This window comes from Macaca thibetana, chromosome 19 (assembly GCF_024542745.1).
Source record: "Macaca thibetana thibetana isolate TM-01 chromosome 19, ASM2454274v1, whole genome shotgun sequence".
Taxonomy (NCBI): domain Eukaryota; kingdom Metazoa; phylum Chordata; class Mammalia; order Primates; family Cercopithecidae; genus Macaca; species Macaca thibetana.
In genome coordinates this window covers 4,784,219-4,805,252 of record NC_065596.1, presented here as the reverse complement: position 1 = coordinate 4,805,252, position 21,034 = coordinate 4,784,219, and the positions used below count along the sequence as shown (strand labels likewise).

Sequence of the window (21,034 nt, the reverse complement as noted above, 5' to 3'; positions counted from 1 at the left end):
GTAACCCCATTTCTACTAAAAATACAAAAATTAGCCGGGAGTGGTGGCAGGCGCCTGAAATCCCGGTTACTCGGGAGGCTGAGGCAAGAGAATCGCTTGAAACTGGAAGGCGGAGGCTGCAGTGAGCTGAGATCGTGCCACTGCATTCCAGCCTGGGCGACAAGAGTGAAACTCCGTCTCAAAAAAAAAAAAAAAAAAAGGCAACAGCAGCAGCAGGAAGGACCCACTGAGTACAGGAAGCCGACAGGGCCTGCTCTGGAAAACCAGGAGCTGTAAGGTCAGCCGAGAGAAAGGACAAAGAGACCTGAAGTCAATCATGTAAGTTTTATTAACCTGCTGGGCTGCCCTACCACAGTCAGAGGAGGCAGCCCCGCTTACAGACTACAGCAGGACTTTATAGGGCAAGGAACTGGGTCGAGGTGTGAGAACTGAGTCGGAGGTGCAGGTGTCCTGACCGCATCCTGGAGATGTTTTTGCCAGCTTTGTTATGCAAGGTGGACAGGTGTTCTGACCGCATCCTGCAACTGTCTGCCATTTCAGCTGAAGTCTTTTGAACAGTTACTGGAAGGGTCAGTGGGGAGGGGTTCTACTTCTAGCCCGGGGTGGAGTTGTGTGGAGGTCACAAAGGACTGTATTGTAAGACTTATGGGGGAAGGAGGGGAACAGTCTGGTTGGGTTGACCCTAACAGGAGCAAGTTCTGCTTCCATGCAAGCCCAAGTCTAAGGTCCCAGAGATAGTCCCGCCCTGCGAGGGGCTGCAGGTAGTACCTGTCTGTCACACCCCACACAGCTAGGATTCCGATCACTTCTCCTAGCCGCTCAAGCCCCAGGGGCGGGGCCTGGGGCGCCATCCAGTCGGAGGCGCTGTGGGGCAAACTGTCCAATCAGGTGCGCCGAGAGGAGGGGCAACTTCCAAAGCCGGAAGCGGTCAGTTTTCGCGCGGGTCCGGGTTTTAGTTTCTCGGTGAGGCCCCTGATGCCCCAGGTACCGCAGATTCTGTCCTGTGGGACCTGCTCTGGCTGCTCCAGCCCCAGGGAGGACCCAGGAAACCCGGAAGCCGGAAATGGTGAGCGTGCGGAGTCGGGCGTCCAGAGACCTGAGGAAGAGCTGGTCGGAACCGGCAGTGGCGGGACCCGGGGCTCCCCGCGGCGACTGTGGGGTCTGGGACCCGAGTCCCCCAGGCACAGCTCGACCCTTGGTCCCCTCGGTCGCAGGGTGGAGCTTGACCAGCCGCCGGGACCCCGGGTGTCATGTCCCGGCCCCGGAGCCCTCTCAGGGCAGCTCCGCGCCCGCAGCGCCGCGTCTCCCCAGGTTGTGCTGGGGCCACAGGAGGGTCTTGGGGGGATCCTGCCTCGGGTGTGGGGTTCGTGCGGGAGGAACCGTGGCCTGTGGGGTCCCCAGTTCTTCCTCCTTTAGGCGGCCCCCGTTTCCTTCGGAGTCTTCCAAAGGTGTGGGAAACTGGGTTTCAAACCCACGACCCGGTCCCCCAGCCTCACTCCTCCCAGGACTGCAGTAAATCCCTAAATTTCCCCGCATTCCTCAACCCTAAGTTCTCCCTCCACTACATTCGCTTCACATTATTATTATTTTCATTATTTCTATTATTTTTGAGACGAGGCTCGCTCTGTCGCCCAGGCTAGAGTGCAGTGGCACAATCTCGACTCACTGCAACCTCCCCCTCCCACGTTCAAGTAGCTGGAATTACAGGTGCCCGCCAACACGTCCAGCTAACTTTTGTATTTTTAGTAGAGACAGGTTCACCACGTTGGCCATGCTGAAGTCCTGATCTCAGGTGGTCCGCCTGCCTCGGTCTCCCAAAGTGCTGGGATTACAGGCTTGAGCCACTGCGCCCAGCGTTTTAATTGTCATCTTTTCCAAGGAGCCCTAGATGGCACTTCTTAAAAGGTTCGTTTTCCGTTTGTGAACATTTCACATGCGAGCAAAGCAGAAAATAACCCCCAGACACTCCGATATTAAAAAAATCACTGTGCCTGCCCTCTTTTTACCTTCCCTAGGCGCGGACACCTTGTCAGACTGTCTTTGGGTGGAGGCTCCTCTTGGGAACTTCAGAGGGTATTGGGTCCTCAGCCCACCCTCCTATCTTACTGGTCCTGGGTTTCAGGACCGTACAGGGATTTGTTCCAGCTGCCCTGGGAAGAACGGGTGAAAAGTCTGTCCTGGTGTGGTTAATCTTTCCTGATTGTTTGATGAGCCTCCTAGGGAGGAGTTCTTTCTTTTGAAAATAAATTTCCTTAGGAAATTCCAGAGGGAGTCCCTGCTGGCCCTTGGGGGTGGGGTGGGGCCAGAAACAGTAGAAAGAAACTTCCTTCTGAGGCAGCTCAGGCTGGAATGCAGTGGCACAGTCATGGCTTACTACAGCCTCAACCTCTGGGGCCCAAGCAATCCTCCTGCCTCAGGCTCCCAAGAAGCTGGGACCACAGGCATGCGCCATGCCTGGCTAATTTTTATTTTTTTTGTAGAGACAAGGTCTCACTATGTTGTCCAGTCTGCTTTGGAAGTCAAAAGAGATTCTCCTGCCCAGGTGGCTCACGCCTGTAATTCCAGCACTTTGGGAGGCTGGGGCGGGAAGATCTGTTGAGCCCAGAAGTTTGAGACCAGCCTGGGTAACGTGGCGAGACCCCATTTCTACAACAAATACAAAAATTAGCTGGGTATGGTGGCGCATGCCTGTAGTCTCAGCTACTCAGGAGACTGAGGTGGGAGAGTCACCTGAGCCTGGGAGGTTGAAACTGCCCTTAGCCCTGATTGCGCCACTGCACTCCAGCTTGTACTACACAGTGAGACCCTTTTTTAAAAAAAGGAAATCTTCCATTATGGCTGCAGAATATGAATACATTCCCACAAAAAAAAGGCATGGTAGGCCGGGTGAGGTGGCTCACGCCTGTACTCCCAGCACTTTGGGAGGCAGAGGCGGGCGGATCACGAGGTCAGGAGATACACACCATCCTGGCTAACACGGGGAAACTCCGTCTCTACTAAAAATACAAAAAAACTAGCCGGGCGTGGTGGCGAGCGCCTGTAGTCCCAGCTACTCGGGAGGCTGAGGCAGGAGAATGGCGTGAACCTGGGAGGCGGGGCTTGCAGTGAGCCAGAGATGGTGCCACTGCACTGCAGCCTGGGCGACAGAGCGAGACTCTGTCTCAAAACAAAAACAAAAAAGGTATGGTAGATACACAGAAATTACTGATTTACAAAGATTCACCAGCACATCAGCTCGTCTCCTTTGCAGGCTGGGGAATTTGTGATGGTGGATAACTGTTCTGTTTTGTGTTATCTGGATTTGACAGATTAATGCTGAGTCCTTTGGGATAAGTTTGGCAACATCTAGAAGTAGTCAGATATGATCTTTTGTTTACTGAATGGTTTATTACGGAAAAAATACTGAATGACATCTGAAAGTGATAGATACTCGTCTCTTTTCCTAAGGATACTATTCCTACTCACAGGGCTCTCTCATGTTCTCATGTAATCACAGTTATTTCCCAGAGTTGCTGCCCCCTAATATTAATACCATCACCTTGGGTGTTAGGATTTTTTTTTTTTTTTTTTTTTTTTTTTTGCGACGGAGTCTTGCTCAGTCGCCCAGGCTGGAGTGCAGTGGCGCGATTTTGGCGCACTGCAAGCTCCGCCTCCTGGATTCACGCCACTCTCCTGCCTCAGCCTCCCGAGTAGCTGGGACTACAGGCGCCTGTCACCACGCCTGGCTAAACTTTTTTGTATTTTTAGTAGAGACGGGATTTCACCATGTTAGCCAGGATGGTCTCTGTCTCCTGACCTCGTGATCCACCTGCCTCAGCCTCCCAAAGTGCTGGGATTACAGGCGTGAGCCACCGCGCCCGGCTGGGTGTTAGGATTTCAATGTGAATTTGGGGTTGCTGGAGTGCAGTGGCTCCATCTCAGCTCATTGCAAACTCCGCCTGTCAGGTTCAAGTGATTCTCCTGCTTCAGCCTCCTGAGTAGCTGGGATTACAGGCACCAGTCATCACGCCCGTCTAATTTTTGTATTTTTTTAGTAGAGATGGGGTTTCACCATGTTGGCCAGGCTGGTCTTGAACTCCTGACCTCAGATGATCCGCCTGCCTTGGCCTCCCAAAGTGCTGGGATTACAGGTGTGAGCCACTGTCCCTGGCCTTTTTTTTTTTTTTTTTTTTTTTTGAGACAGTCTTGCTCTGTCATCCAGGCTGGAGTGCAGTGGTGCAATCTCAGCTCACTGCAACTTCTGCCTCCCTGGTTCAAGTGATTCTCGTGCCTCAGCAACAAAGTAGCTGGGACTACAAGTACCTGCCACTATCCCTGGCTAATTTTTTTTTTTTTTTTTTGAGATGGAGTTTTGCTCTGCCGCCCAGGCGGAGTGCAGTGGCGCAGTCTTGGCTCACTGCAACCTCCGACTCCCAGGCTCAAGCGATTCTCTTGCCTCAGCCTCCCGAGTAGCTGGGATTACAGGCACGCACCACAGCGCCCAGCTACTTTTTGTATTTTTAGTAGAGACGGAGTTTCACCATGTTGACCATGCTGGTCTTGAACTCCTGACCTCAGGTGATCCATCCGCCTCGGCCTCTTAAAGTGCTGGGATTACAGTTGTGAGCCACCGTGCCCAGCCTAATTTTTGTATTTTTAGTAGAGACAGGGTTTCGCCATGTTGGCCAGACTGGTCTTGAACTCCTGACCTCAGGTGATCCACCTGCCTCAGCCTTCCAAAGTGCTGTGATTACAGGTGTGAACCACTGTGCCTGGCCTGATATTTTTCAGTATATACTTTTTTCATCATAATCATTTTATTCATGAGACATTTTCAGACTTCAAGAAAAATTTTAGTAGGCTTTATTTTCTAAACATTTACTTCAGCGGCTTGTAACTAGCAATTCAAGATGAACTGAGAGCAGGAACACTGGCAAACACCTGTAATTCTAGGTACTTGAGAGGCTGAGGCAGGAGGATCAATTGAGCCCAGGAGTTCAAGTCCAGCCTGGGCAACATAGTGAGATGCCCATCTCTTAAAAAAAAGTGTGTTTGTGTGTACATATAAAAATTATATGTATGATTTTATATATGTATTTATAAATTATATGTATGATTATATATTTATAAATTTATTTATTTTTTTACTTTCGTGACAGAGTCTCGCCCTGTTGCCCAGGCTGGAGTGCAATGGTACAATCTCGGCTCACTGCAACCTCCGCCTCGCAGGTTCAAGCGATTCTCCTGCCTCAGCCTCCTAAGTAGCTGGGATTACAGGCGTCCTCTACCACACCCAGCTAATTTTTTGTAGCTTTAGTAGAGATGGGGTTTCACAATGTCGGTCAGGCTGGTCTTGAACTCCTGACCTTATGATCCACCTGCCTCAGCCTCCCAAAGTGTTGGGATTACAGGTGTGAGCCACCATGCCTGGCCCTATTGTTTTTGCTATTTTGGGTTTTTTGAGATTCTATATACATTTTATTTAATTAATTATTTTTTTTTGAGACAGTCTCACTCTGTTGCCCAGACTAGAGTGCAGTGGCGTGATCTTGGCTCTCTACAACCTCTGCTCCCCGGGTTCAGGCGATTCTCCTGCCTCAGCCTCCCAAGTACCTGGGATTACAGGCACCTGCCACCACGCCCAACTAATTTTTTGTATTTTTAGTAGACACGGGGTTTCAACATGTTGGCTAGGCCAGTCTGAAACTCCTGAGCTCAGGCGATCCTCCCACTTCGACCTCTCAAAGTGTTGGGATTACAGGCGTGAGCCACTGTGACTGGCTGGTATTTTTATTTCTGAAAAAAAAAACAAAAAACAAAAAACAGACACAAGATTTTCATAGGGATTGTATTGAATTTGCAGATAATTTTGGGTAGTATTACCTTCCAAATAATGTAGAGTCTCTTTTTTCTTTGACACAGAGTCTCGCTCTGTTGCCTAGACTGGAATGCAGTGGCACAGTCTTGGCTCACTATAGCCTCCTGGGTTCTGCCTCCTGGGTTCAAGCGATTCTCCTGCCTCAGCCTCCCGAGTAGCTGGGACTACAAGTGCATGCCACCACGCCTAATTTTTTTGTGTATTTTTATTAGAGATGGGATTTTACCATGTTGGCCAGGCTGGTCTCAAACTCCTGACCTTAGGTGATCACCTTTGCCTGTGCCTGGCGTTTTTTGTTTTTTGTTTTGTTTTGTTTTGTTTGAGATGGAGTCTTGCTCTGTCCCCTAGGCTGGGGTTCAGTGCCATGATCTTGGCTCACTGCAACCTCCACCTCCTGGGTTCAAGCAATTCTCCTGTCTTAGTCTCCGGAGCAGCTGGGATTATAGGCACACGCCACCACACCTGGCTAATTTTTGTATTTTCAGTAGAGACGGGGTTTCACCATGTTAACCAGACTGGTCTCGACTTCCTGACTTTGTAATCCTCCCACATCGGCCTCCCGAAGTGCTAGGATTGCAGACATGAGCCACCACACCCAGCCAAATAACGTAAAGTCTTTGAACACATGAACACAAGATATTTTTCAATTCATGTCTTTAATTTCATTTAGCAACATTTTGTTATTTTCAGTGTACAAACAGTCTTTTGACTTCTTGGTTTGTAATTCCTAAGTGTTCAATTCTTTTTTTTTTTTTTTTTGAGACGGAGTCTGTCACCCAGGCTGGAATGCAATGGTGTGATCTCAACTCACTGCAACCTCTGCTGCCCGAATTCAAGTGATTCTCCTGCCTCAGCCTCCCAAGTAGTTGGGATTTCAGGTGCCTGCCACCGCGCCCGACTGATTTTTGTATTTTTAGTAGAGATGGGGTTTCACCATCTTGGCCAGGCTGGTCTTGAACTCCTAACCTTGTGATCCACCCGTCTTGGCCTCCCAAAGTGCTGGGATTACAGATGGGAGTCACTGCGCCCGGCCTATTCAATTCTTTTTGGTGCTATTGTTTGTGGTATTGTTTTCTTAATTTCTTTTTCTCATTATTCATTTATGGTGCATATAAATGCAACTGACTTTTTTGGTCTTGAGACAGTCTCCCTCTGTTGCCCAGACTGGAGTACAATGGTGTGATCTCCGCTCACTGCAACCTCTGCCTCCTGGGTTCAAGTGATTCTCCTGCCTCAGCCTCTCGAGTAGCTGGGACTACAGGCATGGGTTACCACACCTGGCTAATTTTGTATTTTTAGTAGAGATGGGGTTTCACCATGCTGGTCAGGCTGGTCTTGAACTTCTGACCTCAAGTGATCTACCCGCCTCGACCTCCCAAAGTGCTGGGATTACAGGCGTGAGCCACTGCACCTGGCCCCATTGTTTTTCATACATTGAACCATCCTTGCATTTTCTGGATAAATCTCTCTTGATCATGTCATATAATCCTTTAAATATGGCAGGTATGATTTGCTAGCATTTATTGAGGATTTTTTGCATTTATATTCGTAAAGGACATTTGTGGTTTTCTTTTTTGTAGTGTCAGCATAATTTTGACTTCATAGAGGGAGTTTGGAAATGTTTCCTCTTCAGTTTTGGAAGAATTTGAGGAGGATTGATAGCAATTCTTTTTTAAATATTTGGTGGATTTCAGCAGTGAAACTCTTTGGTGTTCTGGGTTTTGTATTTGTTGAGGTTTTTAAAATTATTATTATTATTTTTGAGATGGAGTCTTGCTCTTTTGCCCAGGCTGGAGTATAGGTGGTATGATCTTGGCTGACTGCAACCTCTGCCTCCTGGGTTCAAGCGATTCTCCTGCCTCAGCCTCCTGAGTAGCTGGGATTACAGGCATGCACCACCATACCCAGCTAATTTTTGTATTTTTAGTAGAGACAGGGTTTCACCATGTTGGTCAGGCTGGTCCTGAACTCCTGACCTCGTGATCCGCCTGCCTCAGCCTCCCAAAGTGCTGGGATTATAGGTGTGAGCCATCACGCCTAGCCTATTATTATTATTTTTTTGAGACAGAGTCTCGCTCTGTCACCCATGCAGGAGTGCAGTGGCGTGATCTCGGCTCACTGCAACCTCCGCCTCCCAGGTTCATGCCATTCTCCTGCCTCAGCCTCCCGAGTAGCTGGGACTACAGGCGCCTGCCGCCATGCCTGGCTAATTTTTTGTATTTTTAGTAGAGACGGGGTTTCACTGTGTTAGCCAGGGTGGTCTCGAACTCCTGACCTCATGATCTGCCCGCCTCTGCCTCCCAAAGTGCTGGGATTACAGGCGTGAGCCACTGCGCCCGGCCAATTTATTAATTTTCTTTTTTTTTTTTTTTTTTTTTTTTTTGAGACGGAGTCTCGCTCTGTCTCCCAGGCTGGAGTGCAGTGGCCGGATCTCAGCTCACTGCAAGCTCCGCCTCCCGGGTTCAGGCCATTCTCCTGCCTCAGCCTCCCGAGTAGCTGGGACTACAGGCGCCCGCCACCTCGCCCGGCTAGTTTTGTGTATTTTTTTAGTAGAGACGGGGTTTCACCGTGTTAGCCAGGATGGTCTCGATCTCCCGACCTCGTGATCCGCCCGTCTCGGCCTCCCAAAGTGCTGGGATTACAGGCTTGAGCCACCGCGTCCGGCCAGCCACCGCGCCCGGCCTAATTTTCTTAATTTATGTTATTTTTTTGAGACGGAGTTTCACTCTTGTTGCCCAGGCTGGAGTGTAATGGCGTAATCTTGGCTCACTACAAGCTGCGCCTCCCAGGTTCATGTGATTCTCTTGCCTCTGCCTCCCAAGTAGCTAGGATTACACGCGCCTGCCACCACGCCCAGGTACTTTTTTGTATTTTTAGTAGAGACGGAGTTTCACCATGTTGGCCAGGCTGGCCTCGAACTCCTGACTTAAGGGGATCCACCCGCCTTGGCCACCCAAAGTGCTGGAATTACAGGCATGAGCCCCCGTGCCCGGCTGTTTTTGTTTTTGTTTTTTTTTTAATTTATTACTATGTCAATCTCCTATTACTACAGCTCTATTCAGACTTTTTGTTTTTTCATGACTCAGTCTTGGTATATTGTGTATGTGTAGACATTTGTCCACGTAATCAATTATCTAATTTGCTGAAGTATTCTGAAGGACTTTTGAAACTAAGCCTGAGTTGTACGGTTGTATAGTTTTTTGTGCTCTGCTGTATGTATGTATTCTGCTGCTGCTGTTGTGAGTGTAAGGGTTGAGGTGAGGGGAAGCATTCTATTGACCTATGACTTAGCCTCATTTAAAGATAATAGGCCGGGAACAGTGGCTTATGTGTGTAGTCCCAGCACTTTCAGAGGCAAAGGTGGGCAGATTGCTTTAGCCTAGGAGTTTGAGAGGAGCCTGGGCAACACAGGGAGATCCTATCTCTACAAAAAATACAAAAATTAGCTGGGTGTGGTGGTAGTAGGGGACGAAGTGGGAGGATCGCTTGAGCCTGGAAGGTTAAGACTGCAGGGGCCATGATTGTACCACTGCACTCTAGTCTGGACAACAGAGTGAGATCCTATCTCAAAAAAAAATATTATATCAATATTTATTTATTTATTTATTTGGAGACAAAGTCTCACTCTGTCACCCAGGCTGGAGTGCAGCAACAGAATCCTAGCTCACTGCAGCCTTGAATTCCTGGGCTCAAGCAATCCTCCTGCCTTAGCTTCCCAAGTAGCTAGGACCACAGGCACCTGCTAACATACCCTGCTAATGTTTTAAAAATGTTTTTTCTGGAGATGGCCATAACTTTTACTTTTTTTGTTTTTTGAGGTGGAGTCTTGCTCTTTTGCCCAGGCCCATCACACCTGGCTAATTTTTGTATTTTTAATAGAGACTGGTTTTCACCATGTAGGCCGGGCTGGCCTTTAACTCCTGACCTCAAGTGTTCTGCCCCACTACTCTACAATGTCTGCTCTATTATTAACTAAGTTTTCATATGAATACTGGCCCATTGAAGACTCTCTTCTTTTCCTTTGATCTATTTGTTTATCTCCCTGCTAATAGTATGCTGTCCTGAATGTGATGGTTTGGAAATCCTTGGTGTGTGTTAGGCAAGCCATCCACCAGCTATTCAGGAGGCTTTGGCAATTATTAGATGTTAATTCCTGCACACCAGGTAGTGGGAGGTTTGGAAAAGTAGCTTTTGTTGACCTAAAATGTCTGAGGATTTTTTTTTTTTTTTTTTTTTTTTTGAGACAGAGTCTCGCTCTGTTGCCCAGGCTGGAGTGCAGTAGCATGATCTCGGCTCACTGCAATCTCCACTTCCTGGGTTCAAGTGATTCTTCTGCCTCAGCCTCCCAAGTAGCTGGGACTACAGGCATGTGCCATCAGGTCTGGCTAATTTTTTGTATTTTTAGTAGAGATGGGGTTTCACCATGTTGGCCAGGCTGGTCTCAAACTCCTGTCCTCAAGTAATCTACCCGCCTCGGCCTCCCAAAGTGCTGGGATTACAGGTGTGAGTCACCATGCCCAGCTGTATTGGGTATTTATGAAATTTTATAAGGATATCATTTGGAAAAAGGGACATCTTATTGAGGTTTTTCTAGGAACACGTGTCATCTTTCCACTTACTCCATTCTGCTTTGATAGAAATTTAAAAATTCTTCCATGAGGACGATTAAATATTGATTATGAGTCTTATTTACTACTTGATTAAATTTGGTCTAGAGTAAACTGCTTGCAACCTTCAGAATATTCTCTCTTGGTATAACCACATGGGATGAGCTCAATTCCCCAGTGGACAAGTTGTGACAACAAGTGTGACATGTGTCTACTAGGAAAGCTCATTCAAGACTCAGTGCCCAGAGTGTTTTTTGGGGGCTAGTCTCCTAGGCACCGCTGCTAGTTTGGAGCAAAAGAGTAGGCTTTCAGAAGGAAAACAGTTCAGTCAGTACCATCCTGTTTGTCAATAGTAAACCGTTTAGCCACAGTGAGCCACTTTGTCACTTAGGTTGATGGGATCCCTCTTGTAGTCTAAGTTCCCCCTGATAGTAGCAAAGGTCGAACTTGGTGAACAGGCCTTTCTAAGGAGACCCAGACTCAGGACTGCTGAAAGGAGTGCTGTCTGCGCACCAGGTGGCGGCAGTTTGTTGTGACGGGTACTAGAGATCCTCTCTGCAAAGAGCATTCGGGGCAACGCAGCAGCACAACTGACTCCCTGGACCCACCACGGAGAGGGTGTTCCTCCTCTGCGGCTGGCTCTCCGAGTAGGTCAGTTCTCACACCGGAACTGCTGTGAGGGAGGAAGCACATGTAGATAGAGAGGAGGAGGCTGATGACTCAGTCATGGAGTGAGTGAGTGGAGAACCCGGCGTCATGGGATCACTCATGTATTGGGTAGAGATCCCCAGTGCTGAGTCTCACCCCTCCTCCTCCACCCCTGTGGGATGTTTCAGGACTCAGTGGCCTTTGAGGATGTGGCTGTGAACTTCACCCAGGAGGAGTGGGCTTTGCTGAGTCCTTCCCAGAAGAATCTCTACAGAGATGTGATGCTGGAAACCTTCAGGAACCTGGCCTCTGTCGGTAAGGAGGACAACATTTCCTTCCTTAGTCAATTAGAAGACAAGTGTGCTTTGGTCACCAGTGTGGTTGCACAATTTGGAATGTGGAAAGAGAATATGTTGGTGAATAAATCGGGCATCGTGGGCCAGGTACAGTGGCTTACCCCTGTAATCCTAGTGTTTTGGGAAGCCACGGTGGGAGGATTGCTTGAGTCCAGGAGTTTGAGACCATCTTGGGCAACATGATGAGACCCTGTCTCTTTAAAAAAAAAAAAAAACACACAATGGTGGGGGGTGGGCAATTGTGGTGGCTCATGCCTATAATCCCAGCACTTTGGGAGGCTGAGACAGGTGGATCACCTGAGGTCAGGAGTTTGGGACCAGCCTGGTCAACGTGGCGAAACCTCGTCTCTACTAAAAATACAAAAGTAGCTGCGTGTGGCAGTGCATAGCTGTAATCCCAGCTACTCGGGAGGCTGAGGAAGGAGAATCACTAGCACTCAGGAGGTGGAGGCTGCAGTGAGCAAAGATTGTGTCACTGCACTCCAGCCTGGGTGGCAGAGTGAGACTTTGTTTCAAAAAAAAAAAAAAAATCAGGTATTGTGGCAGTGTTTAATGAACTTAGAACCTAGTGATTTTTCTGTAGTTTTAAGTAATTAATGATGATTTCTCTGGGTCTACATTTTAGGAATCCAATGGAAAGACCAGGACACTGAGAATCTGTACCAAAATCTGGGGATTAAGCTAAGGTAATCTGTACTCACAAGAGGAAGAATGTAATAAAGATTCTCTGGCCGGGCACGGTGGCTCACGCCTGTAATCCCAGCACTTTGGGAGGCCGAGGCTGGCGGATCACGAGGTCAGGAGATCGAGACCATTCTGGCTAACACGGTGAAACCCCGTCTCTACTAAAAATACAAAAAACTAGCCGGGCGTGGTGGCAGCGCCTGTAGTCCCAGCTACTCGGGAGGCTGAGGCAGGAGAATGGCGTGAACCCGGGAGGCGGAGCTCGCAGTGAGCTGAGATCGCGCCACTGCACTCCAGCCTGGGCGACAGAGCGAGACTCCATCTCAAAAAAAAAAAAAAAAAAAAAAAAAAAAGATTCTCTTGAGGGAATCTTAGCACGTCAGGAAAATAAAAAAAAATACGAGACAAATAAGTACAATGTTAGATTTTTAACTGATTATTAGAAGATTGCCACCAAAAATCTATCCTTCAATGTAATATAGATATTGAGTGTCTGGACAGGGTACTAAGAATCTGTGACATGGATGTCACTGTTTGGATAATAGCTATGGGGAGCTGGGTAGCAGAATCATCAATACACTTCCTTTCTAATAATTCTGACCTGGCAGAAAACCTCCACTGTTCCTGATTTTGGTAGCAGCATAAGTCTTAAGACATGTCCATTAATAGAAAAGCGTGAATAAACCATGCGCTTGTCATTTTTCATAGAAGTCTGGTGGAGAGACTCTGTGGACGTAAAGAAGGGAGTGAACACAGAGAAACCTTCAGGCAGATTCCTGATTGTCACCTGAACAAGAAAAGTCATACTGGAGTGAAACCATGCAAATGCAGCGTGTGTGGGAAAGTCTTCCTCCGTCATTCATTCCTGGACAGGCACATGAGAGCTCATGCTGGACACACAAGATCCGAGTGTGGTGGGGAATGGGGAGAGAAGCCCCGTAAACAGAAACAACGTGGGAAAGCCTCCGTCTCTCCCAGTAGTGGTGCACAGCGCACAGTAACACCAACTCAAAAGAGACCTTATGAATGCAGGGTGTGCGGGAAAGCCTTTAATTCTCCTGATTTATTTCAAATCCATCAAAGAACTCACACTGGAAAGAGGTCCTATAAATGCAGGGAAATAGTGAGAGCCTTCACCGTTTCCAGTTTCTTTCGAAAACATGGCAAAATGCATACTGGAGCAAAACGCTATGAATGTAAATACTGTGGAAAACCTATCGATTATCCCAGTTTATTTCAAATTCATGTTAGAACTCACACTGGAGAAAAACCTTACAAATGTAAACAATGTGGTAAAGCCTTCATTTCCGCAGGTTACCTTCGGACACATGAAATCAGATCGCACGCGCTGGAGAAACCCCACCAATGTCAGGAATGTGGGAAAAAATTCAGTTGCTCCAGTTCCCTTCACAGACATAAAAGAACCCATGGTGGAGGGAAACTCTACAAATGTCAGAAATGTGCCAAAGTCTTTAGATGCCCCACATCCCTTCGAGAACATGAAAGGGCGCACACTGGAGAAAGACCTTATGAATGTAATAAATGTGGTAAAACCTTCAATTATCCCAGTTGTTTTCGAAGACATAAAAAAACTCATAGTGGAGAAAAGCCATATGAATGTAAAAGGTGTGGTAAAGCCTTTGGGTCGTGCAGTTCCCTACGAAGACATGAAATGATTCACACTGGAGAAAAGCCCTTTGACTGTAAACAGTGTGGTAAAGTCTTTACTTTTTCAAATTACCTTAGGCTTCATGAAAGAACTCATTTGACTGGGCACAGCCCGTGCTTTGGCAGGAGGTAGGTGGATCACCTGAGCCCAGGAGTTTGAGACCTCAGATATCCCAGTTCTATTCAGAGCCTCAGATATCCCAGTTCTATTCAGATATCCCAGTTCTATTCAGAGCCATAAAAGGACTAATACTGGAGAAAAATTGTAGAAATATACAGAATATGGGGAAACTCTCATCGCTATCATCTCCATTCAAAGACACATGTCAGTGCACAGTGGAGATGGATGATACGAATCGAAGAATACACACTGGATGGAAATGTTAGGAGTTTGGAAAATACAGGAAACTTCAATTTTAACAATTATTAAAATTCACATGGGCTGTGCACAGTGGCTCTCGCCTGTAATCCCAGCACTTTGGGAGGTTAGGGTGGGTGGATTGCTTGACGCCAGGTATTCGAGACCAGCCTGGCAACATGGAGAAACCCCATGTATACAAAAAAATACAAAAGTTAGCCAGGGATGATGGTGTTTGCCTGTAGTCCCAGCTACTTAGGAAGCTGAGGTGGGAGAATTGCTTGAGCTTGGAAGGTCGAGGTTGCAGTGAGTGGAGACTGCACCACTGGACTCCAGCCTGGGCGACAGCAAGACCCTATCTAAAAAATTGTGAGAACACCCACTTGAAAGAAATCCTATAAATGTAAGTAGTTTTGAAAGCCTGATGCAAATTAATAATTATATAATGCTCAAAAACTTAATCATGAATGAGTTATTATACAAAGGTATATAGCATTTATCGGTGGCTCATTCTTTTTCCTTTTATTTTTTATTTTTCGAGATGGAGTCTTGCTCTGTTGCCCAGGCTGGAGTGCAGCGGCACAATCTTGGCTCACTGCAACCTCTGCCTCCTGGGTTCAAGCAGTTCTGCCTCAGTCTCTGAGTAGTTGGGATTACAAGTGCATGCCACCACGCCTGGCTAATTTTTTTGTATTTTTAGTAGAGATGGGGTTTTGCCATGTTGTTCAGGCTGGTCTCGGACTCCTGACCTCGTGATCCGCCGTCCTCGGCCTCCCAAAGTGTTGAGATTACAGGTGTGAACCACCGCGCCCAGCCTTTTTTTTTGCCCCCCGAGACACAGTCTCGCTCTGTTGCCTAGGCTAGAGTGCAGTGGCACGATCTTGGCTCACTGTAGCCTCTGACTTCTGGGTTCAAGCAATTCTGCTTCAGTCTCCGAAGCATCTGGGATTACAGGCGCACGCCATCATGCCCAGCCAATTTTTTGGTATTTTTGTAGAGACAGGGTTTTTCCACGCTGGCCAGGCTGGTCTTGAACTCGTGACCTCAAGTAATCCACCCTCTTCGGCCTCCCAAAGTACTGAGATTATAGGCATGAGACACCGTACCCGTCCCCTGTGGCTCATTCTTTGGATTATGGGTTTCCACTTTTGCAAGGTAACCTGAGAATTCCACAGATACTCTTTAAGCAGTGGTACCTGAGGTTTAATAGGAAGTGTTTTTATCTTAAGTCAATTAATAAAATTTTTTTCTATCCATTTTAGTTTTCGTTTTCTTTTTCTATCCATTTTAAAGAGTGTTGGATCTGTGGGTGAATTGAAATTTATTTCTTTTTTTTTTTTTTTTTTTTTTTTTTTTTTTTTTGAGACGGAGTCTCGCTGTGTGGCCCAGGCTAGAGTGCAGTGGCCCGATCTCGGCTCACTGCAAGCTCCACCTCCCGGGTTCGCCATTCTCCCGCCTCAGCCTCCGAGTAGCTGGGACTACAGGCGCCCGCCACCACGCCCGGCTAGTTTTTTGTATTTTTTTTAGTAGAGACGGGGTTTCACCATGTTAGCCAGGATGGTCTCGATCTCCTGACCTCGTGATCCACCCGCCTCGGCCTCCCAAAGTGCTGGGATTACAGGCTTGAGCCACCGCGCCCGGCCGAAATTTATTTCTAATATGTAAGCAGATTTAATTTTTATGTAGTGTTTAATTGTTCTGTGATTCATGAGCCACTACAAAATGAGTCTTTTGTTTGTTTGTTTGTTTTCGAGACAGAGTCTTGCTCTGTTGCCAGGCTGAAGTGTACTGGCGTAATCTTGGCTCACTGCAACCTCCACCTCCTGGGTTCAAGTAATTCCCATGCCTCAGACTCCCGAGTAGCTGGGATTACAGGCGCACGCCGACATACCTGGCTAATTTTTTGTATTTTAGTAGAGACAGGGTTTCATTGTATTGGCCAGGATGGTGTTGATTTCCTGACCTTGTGATGCACCCTGCCTTGGCCTCCCAAAGTGCTAGGATTACAGGAGTGAGCCACTGCGCCTGGCCCATGAGTCTTTATTAATAGAGATTTCTTACTGGTGTTATGAGGCAGGTTCTGCATATTCCTCACCCATCATATGTATTCCACTTGCCTTTCTTCTGGGGAAAAACGCCTCTTTTTTATGGGGAAAACTATTCTTTTTGGCATGATTCAATGTTTACTCCATTTTCTTTGCTAATAAGGACTTGGTATCAATTTATAAGTATGTAAAGTTTACCGTAGAGTATTGTCTCATGTGACTCATTCTCATTTTTTGCCCTTTAGTCTTTGTTGTTATTTCTGAGTATTATTTGGATGATTCCTTTTGACTTAAGGACAGCCCTGTGATACGACAATATTTTTATCTAATCTGATGGAGAAAGCATTCAGTCTCCTGATCAAGTATGATGTTAGCTGCAGGTTTTTAATAAATGCCTTAATTCAGTTTGAAGGAGTTCCCTTCTGTTCATTATTTATTGAGTGTTTCATCAAGTGGTATTGAACTTTTTCAAATGATTTTTTGCATCTATTGGGATGATCCTGTTTTTTTTTTTTTTTTTTTTTTTTTTTTTTTGACACAAAGTTTTGCGCTTCTTGCCCAGGCTGGAGTGCAGTGGTGTGATCTCGGCTGACTGCCACCTCTGCCTCCCGAGTTCAAGCGATTCTTCTGCCCCAGCCTCCTGAGTAGCTGGGATCTCCACACCTGGTTTTTTTTTTTTTTTTTTTTTTTTTTTTTTAATATTTTTAGTAGAGACGGGGTTTCACCATGTTGGCCAGGTTGGTCTTGAACTCCAGACTTCAAGTGGTCCACCCACCTCAGCCTCGTAAAGTGCTGGGGTGAGCCACCGTGCCCAGCATATCCCACAATTTTTTTTTTTTTTTTTTTGAGACAAAGTCTTGCTTAAAGTTCAAAATCAGTAAATTGGACACACTTCATTACTATTATTATTTTTGAGATGGAGTATCGCTGCTCTGTTGCCCAGGCTGTAGTACAGTGGCTCAATCTCTGCTCACTGCAATCTCTGACCCCCAAGTTCAAGTGATTCTTGTGCCAGAGCCTCCTGAAATCTCAGCTGTGATTATAGGCATGTGCCACCACGCCCAACTAATTTTTGTATTTTTAGTAGAGACAGGGTTTCACCATGTTGCCCAGGCTGGTCTCGAACTCCTGGCCTCATGTGATCCGCCTGCCTCGGCCTCCCAAAGTGCCTCCCAGGTGTGAACCTGTGTGCCTGGCCTCATTCAAGTCATTGAATGTGGGGGGAGAGGTGGAGAAAATCATTTGTGCTGAGTCTGTGGATGTTATATGCCAAGGAAGAGGCCCAGTTGATAAGAGGGCTCAGGAGAGCCTTGTGAGAGCTTGGTCAAGGACTGAATCTTTTGCCAGTATGTAACGTTATATACAGCACGTGACATATACAGGTACCTATGTATATTGGAGACTGCATTAAGGGGATTCTGCACAGCTGAAGCCCTGACGTGTGGACACCGAGTTGGGGTGGTCACACTTGAGAGTTTGGGATGTTGTTGATACTAGGAGACCCAGGGACAGCTCTGGCCTCTGAAAGGACCATTGAATTCAACCCCTGGAATCCACCCAGACCTTGAGCGTATTTTCTCCTTGCATAGCATCACTCCCCCATGACCTTCGGGGCAGCTGTGTTCACTCCTCTGCGTCCTCTACCTCACGTCCTCCTGTGCACTTGGTATTTCTACTCTGGTGATAAAAGGTCCCAGTCTCAAGTCTCCTCTCAGGTGACACTGTGACTCGTGCCTGTAATCCCAGCACTTTGGGAAGCTGAGGCAGGCAGATTGCTTGAGGTCAGGAGTTTGAGACCAGTCTGGGCAACATAGTGAAACCCCATCGCTATAAAAAATACAAAAATTAGCCAGTTGTGGTGGTGCACACCTGTAGGCCCAGCTACTTGGGGGGGCTGAGGCAGGAGGATCGCTTGAGCCAAGGAGGTCAAGGCTGCAGTGATCCATAATCACACCACTGCACTCCAGCCTGGGTGATAGAACCCTGTCTCAAAAAAAAAAAAAAAGAAGGCCAGGCAGAGTGGCTCACACCTGTATCCCAGCACTTTGGGAGACCTAGGTGGGCAGATCACCTGAGGTCAGGAGTTCAAGACCAGCCTAACCAACACAGTGAAACCCCCATCTTTACTAAAAATACAAAAAAATTGGCGGTGGCTCAAGCCTGTAATCCCAGCACTTTGGGAGGCCGAGATGGGCGGATCACGAGGTCAGGAGATCGAGACCATCCTGGCTAAAACGGTGAAACCCCGTCTCTACTTAAAAATACAAAAAACTAGCCGGGCGAGGTGGTGGGCGCCTGTAGTCCCAGCTACTCGGGAGGCTGAGGCAGGAGAATGGCGTGAACCCGGGAGGCGGAGCTTGCAGTGAGCTGAGATCCGGCCACTGCACTCCAGCCTGGGCGACAGAGCGAGACTCTGTCTCAAAAAAAAAAAAAAAAAAAAAAAAAAAAAATCCCAGAATTCTGGGAGGCCGAGGCAGATGGATCACTGAAGGTCAGAAGTTCGAGACCAGCCTGGCCAACATGATGAAACCCCATCTCTACTAAAATTACAAAAATTAGCTGGGTGTGGCGGCACGCCCCTGTAATCCCTGCTATTCGGAAGTCTGAGGCAGGAGAACTGCTTAAACCTGGGAGGCAGAGGTTGCAGTGAGCCAAGATCACACCACTGCACTCCAGCCTGGGTAACACAGCGAGACTCTGTCTAAAAAACACAAACTAGGCCGGGCGCGGTGGCTCAAGCCTGTAATCCCAGCACTTTGGGAGGCCGAGATGGGCGGATCATGAGGTCAGGAGTTCGAGACCATCCTGGCTAACACGGTGAAACCCCGTCTCTACTAAAAAATACAAAAAACTAGCCGGGCGAGGTGGCGGGCGCCTGTAGTCCCGGCTACTCGGGAGGCTGAGGCAGGAGAATGGCGTAAAAACCCGGGAGGCAGAGCTTGCAGTGAGCTGAGATCTGGCCACTGCACTCCAGCCTGGGCGACACAGCGAGACTCCGTCTCAAAAAAAAAAAAAAAAAAAAAACACACAAACTAAAACAAAAACAAAACAACCACAGCTAGGTCCCAGTCAAAACATATGACCCAGGACTGTGTAAGAGGGGCTGCAATTGGCCGGGTGCAGTGGCTCACGCCTGTAAGACCAGCACTTTAGGAGGCTGAGGCGGGCAGATCACCTGAGGTTGGGAGTTCGAGATCAGCCAGACCAACATGGAAAAAACCCATCTCTACTAAAAATACAAAAAATCAGCCAGGTGTGGTGGCACATGCCTGTAATTCCAGCTACTCGAGAGGCTGAGGCAGGAGAATCACCTGAACCTGGGAGGCAGAGGTTGCAGTGAGCCGAGATCGTGCCATTGCATTCCAGCCTGGGCAACAAGAGCGAAACTCTAACAACAACAACAAAAAAATTGGGGCTGCAATCCCATACTTCTGCTCCTTAATGTAAAGGAATTATGCAAACTGCTGACTTAGCTCAGCTGAATCTGGAACTGAGGCCAGCTAGGCCTCAGCAATGCAACACAGGGCAGAAGCAGCAGCTTAAAGTACACGCTGGCTGCTGGGCAGCAGAGCAGGTTAGCAACCCAGAGGAGAGAACAGACCCGTGGCGTAGTGACCAGCATCTAGACATCTTGTTCATGGTGCCAACTGCCAGTGTCGCCTGAAAACGTGTGGTTCTGATGTTGACCTGCATGGCTGTGTGGCAGACACACAGTGAGTATAAAAAGGCTTTATTACATAATTGAGATCTCAGGGCAGGGCTCACAAGCAGGTGTGAAATGGCTTGACAGCAAGGAAGATTGCATTAATTCCTATTGTGAATGCTGATGCAGGAATCCTCAAATAAATACCACGAAAGCATAGGAAGCAACATATTAAAAGCATTACATAACCACAAGTGAGATTTATTCTTGGAACGTAAAAATGGTTCAAAATATGAAAACTGATAATTGTCATATACCACATTAGCAAAATGATGGAAAATGACAATCATCTCAATTGGTGCCATATATGAAAAACCTACATCATTTTGATGGTGAAACACTGGATCAGGAAAAAGAGGATGTATGCTCTAACAGGTTTTTTTTTGTTGTTTTTTTTTTTCCTGAGACGGAGTTCTCACTGTTGTCCAGGCTGGAGTGCAGTGGCACGATCTCGGCTCAGGGCAGCCTCCACCTCCCAGAGGTTCAAGTGATTCTCCTGTCTCAGCCTCCTGAGTAGCTGGGACTATAGGCAGATGCCACCACACCCAGCTAATTTTTGTATTTTTAGTAGAGACGGGGTTTCACCATGTTGGTCAGGCTGGTCTCAAACTCCTGGACTCAAGTGATCTGCCCGCTTGGCTGCCCAAAGTGCTGAGATTACAGGCGTGAGCTACCGTGCCCGAACCTAACTAGTTTTACTCAGTGTGTTAAAGGAGAAGCTGTCAGGGAAATCAGGCAAGAAAATGAAATGAAAGCATTCTAGATTAAAAAATATACACACACAGCCCCCACAGCCTCCCAGACCAATATACAAGAGATATAACCATTTTCACTGTACACACAGGTGGACACACCCAGACACAGACACATAATCTCACAAACTCACAGATATAATGGCCCAGAGATACCAACAGATGCTTGCAGAGACACACAGACCCCAGGCCTGCCCCCTCTACTCCAGGTTTCTCTCCTTCCTGAGGAATAACCACTGTGATCTGTATAGTTTTGCTTATTTTCTTGTTTCTTCTCTTTTAGAATGTCAGGTTGGAGGAGACAGGGATATTAGTATAGCTTTGTTCATTACACCAACTAGAGAACCTGTTATATC

General features: G+C 47.4%; 1 protein-coding gene across 5 annotated transcripts; it reads left to right on the top strand.

The window, feature by feature from the left end:
- Positions 1-189: 189 nt before the first annotated feature.
- On the top strand, positions 190-15,501 carry ZNF101 (zinc finger protein 101). 5 transcript variants are annotated; one of them, XM_050769689.1, is made up of 6 exons: positions 894-1,066; positions 1,747-1,905; positions 5,139-11,115; positions 11,301-11,427; positions 12,094-12,154; positions 12,861-15,501. In XM_050769689.1, exons 4-6 carry the CDS (start codon positions 11,394-11,396, stop codon positions 13,951-13,953), a joined length of 1,188 nt encoding a protein of 395 aa, XP_050625646.1. In that variant the 5' UTR covers positions 894-1,066; positions 1,747-1,905; positions 5,139-11,115; positions 11,301-11,393; the 3' UTR covers positions 13,954-15,501. The 5 variants fall into 5 exon arrangements, with proteins under 5 accessions (XP_050625647.1, XP_050625643.1, XP_050625642.1 ...); XM_050769687.1 differs by lacking the exon at positions 1,747-1,905; XM_050769690.1 differs by lacking the exons at positions 894-1,066; positions 1,747-1,905; positions 5,139-11,115 and adding an exon at positions 190-318.
- The last annotated feature ends 5,533 nt before the right edge of the window (positions 15,502-21,034 follow it).

Bases quoted from the DNA above. Each gene is read 5' to 3' on its own strand.
- ZNF101 (XM_050769685.1), top strand. The intron at 11,428-12,093 runs GTAAGGAGGACA...TCTACATTTTAG, and splicing joins CAGGAACCTGGCCTCTGTCG to GAATCCAATGGAAAGACCAG. The intron at 12,155-12,860 runs GTAATCTGTACT...CATTTTTCATAG, and splicing joins AATCTGGGGATTAAGCTAAG to AAGTCTGGTGGAGAGACTCT.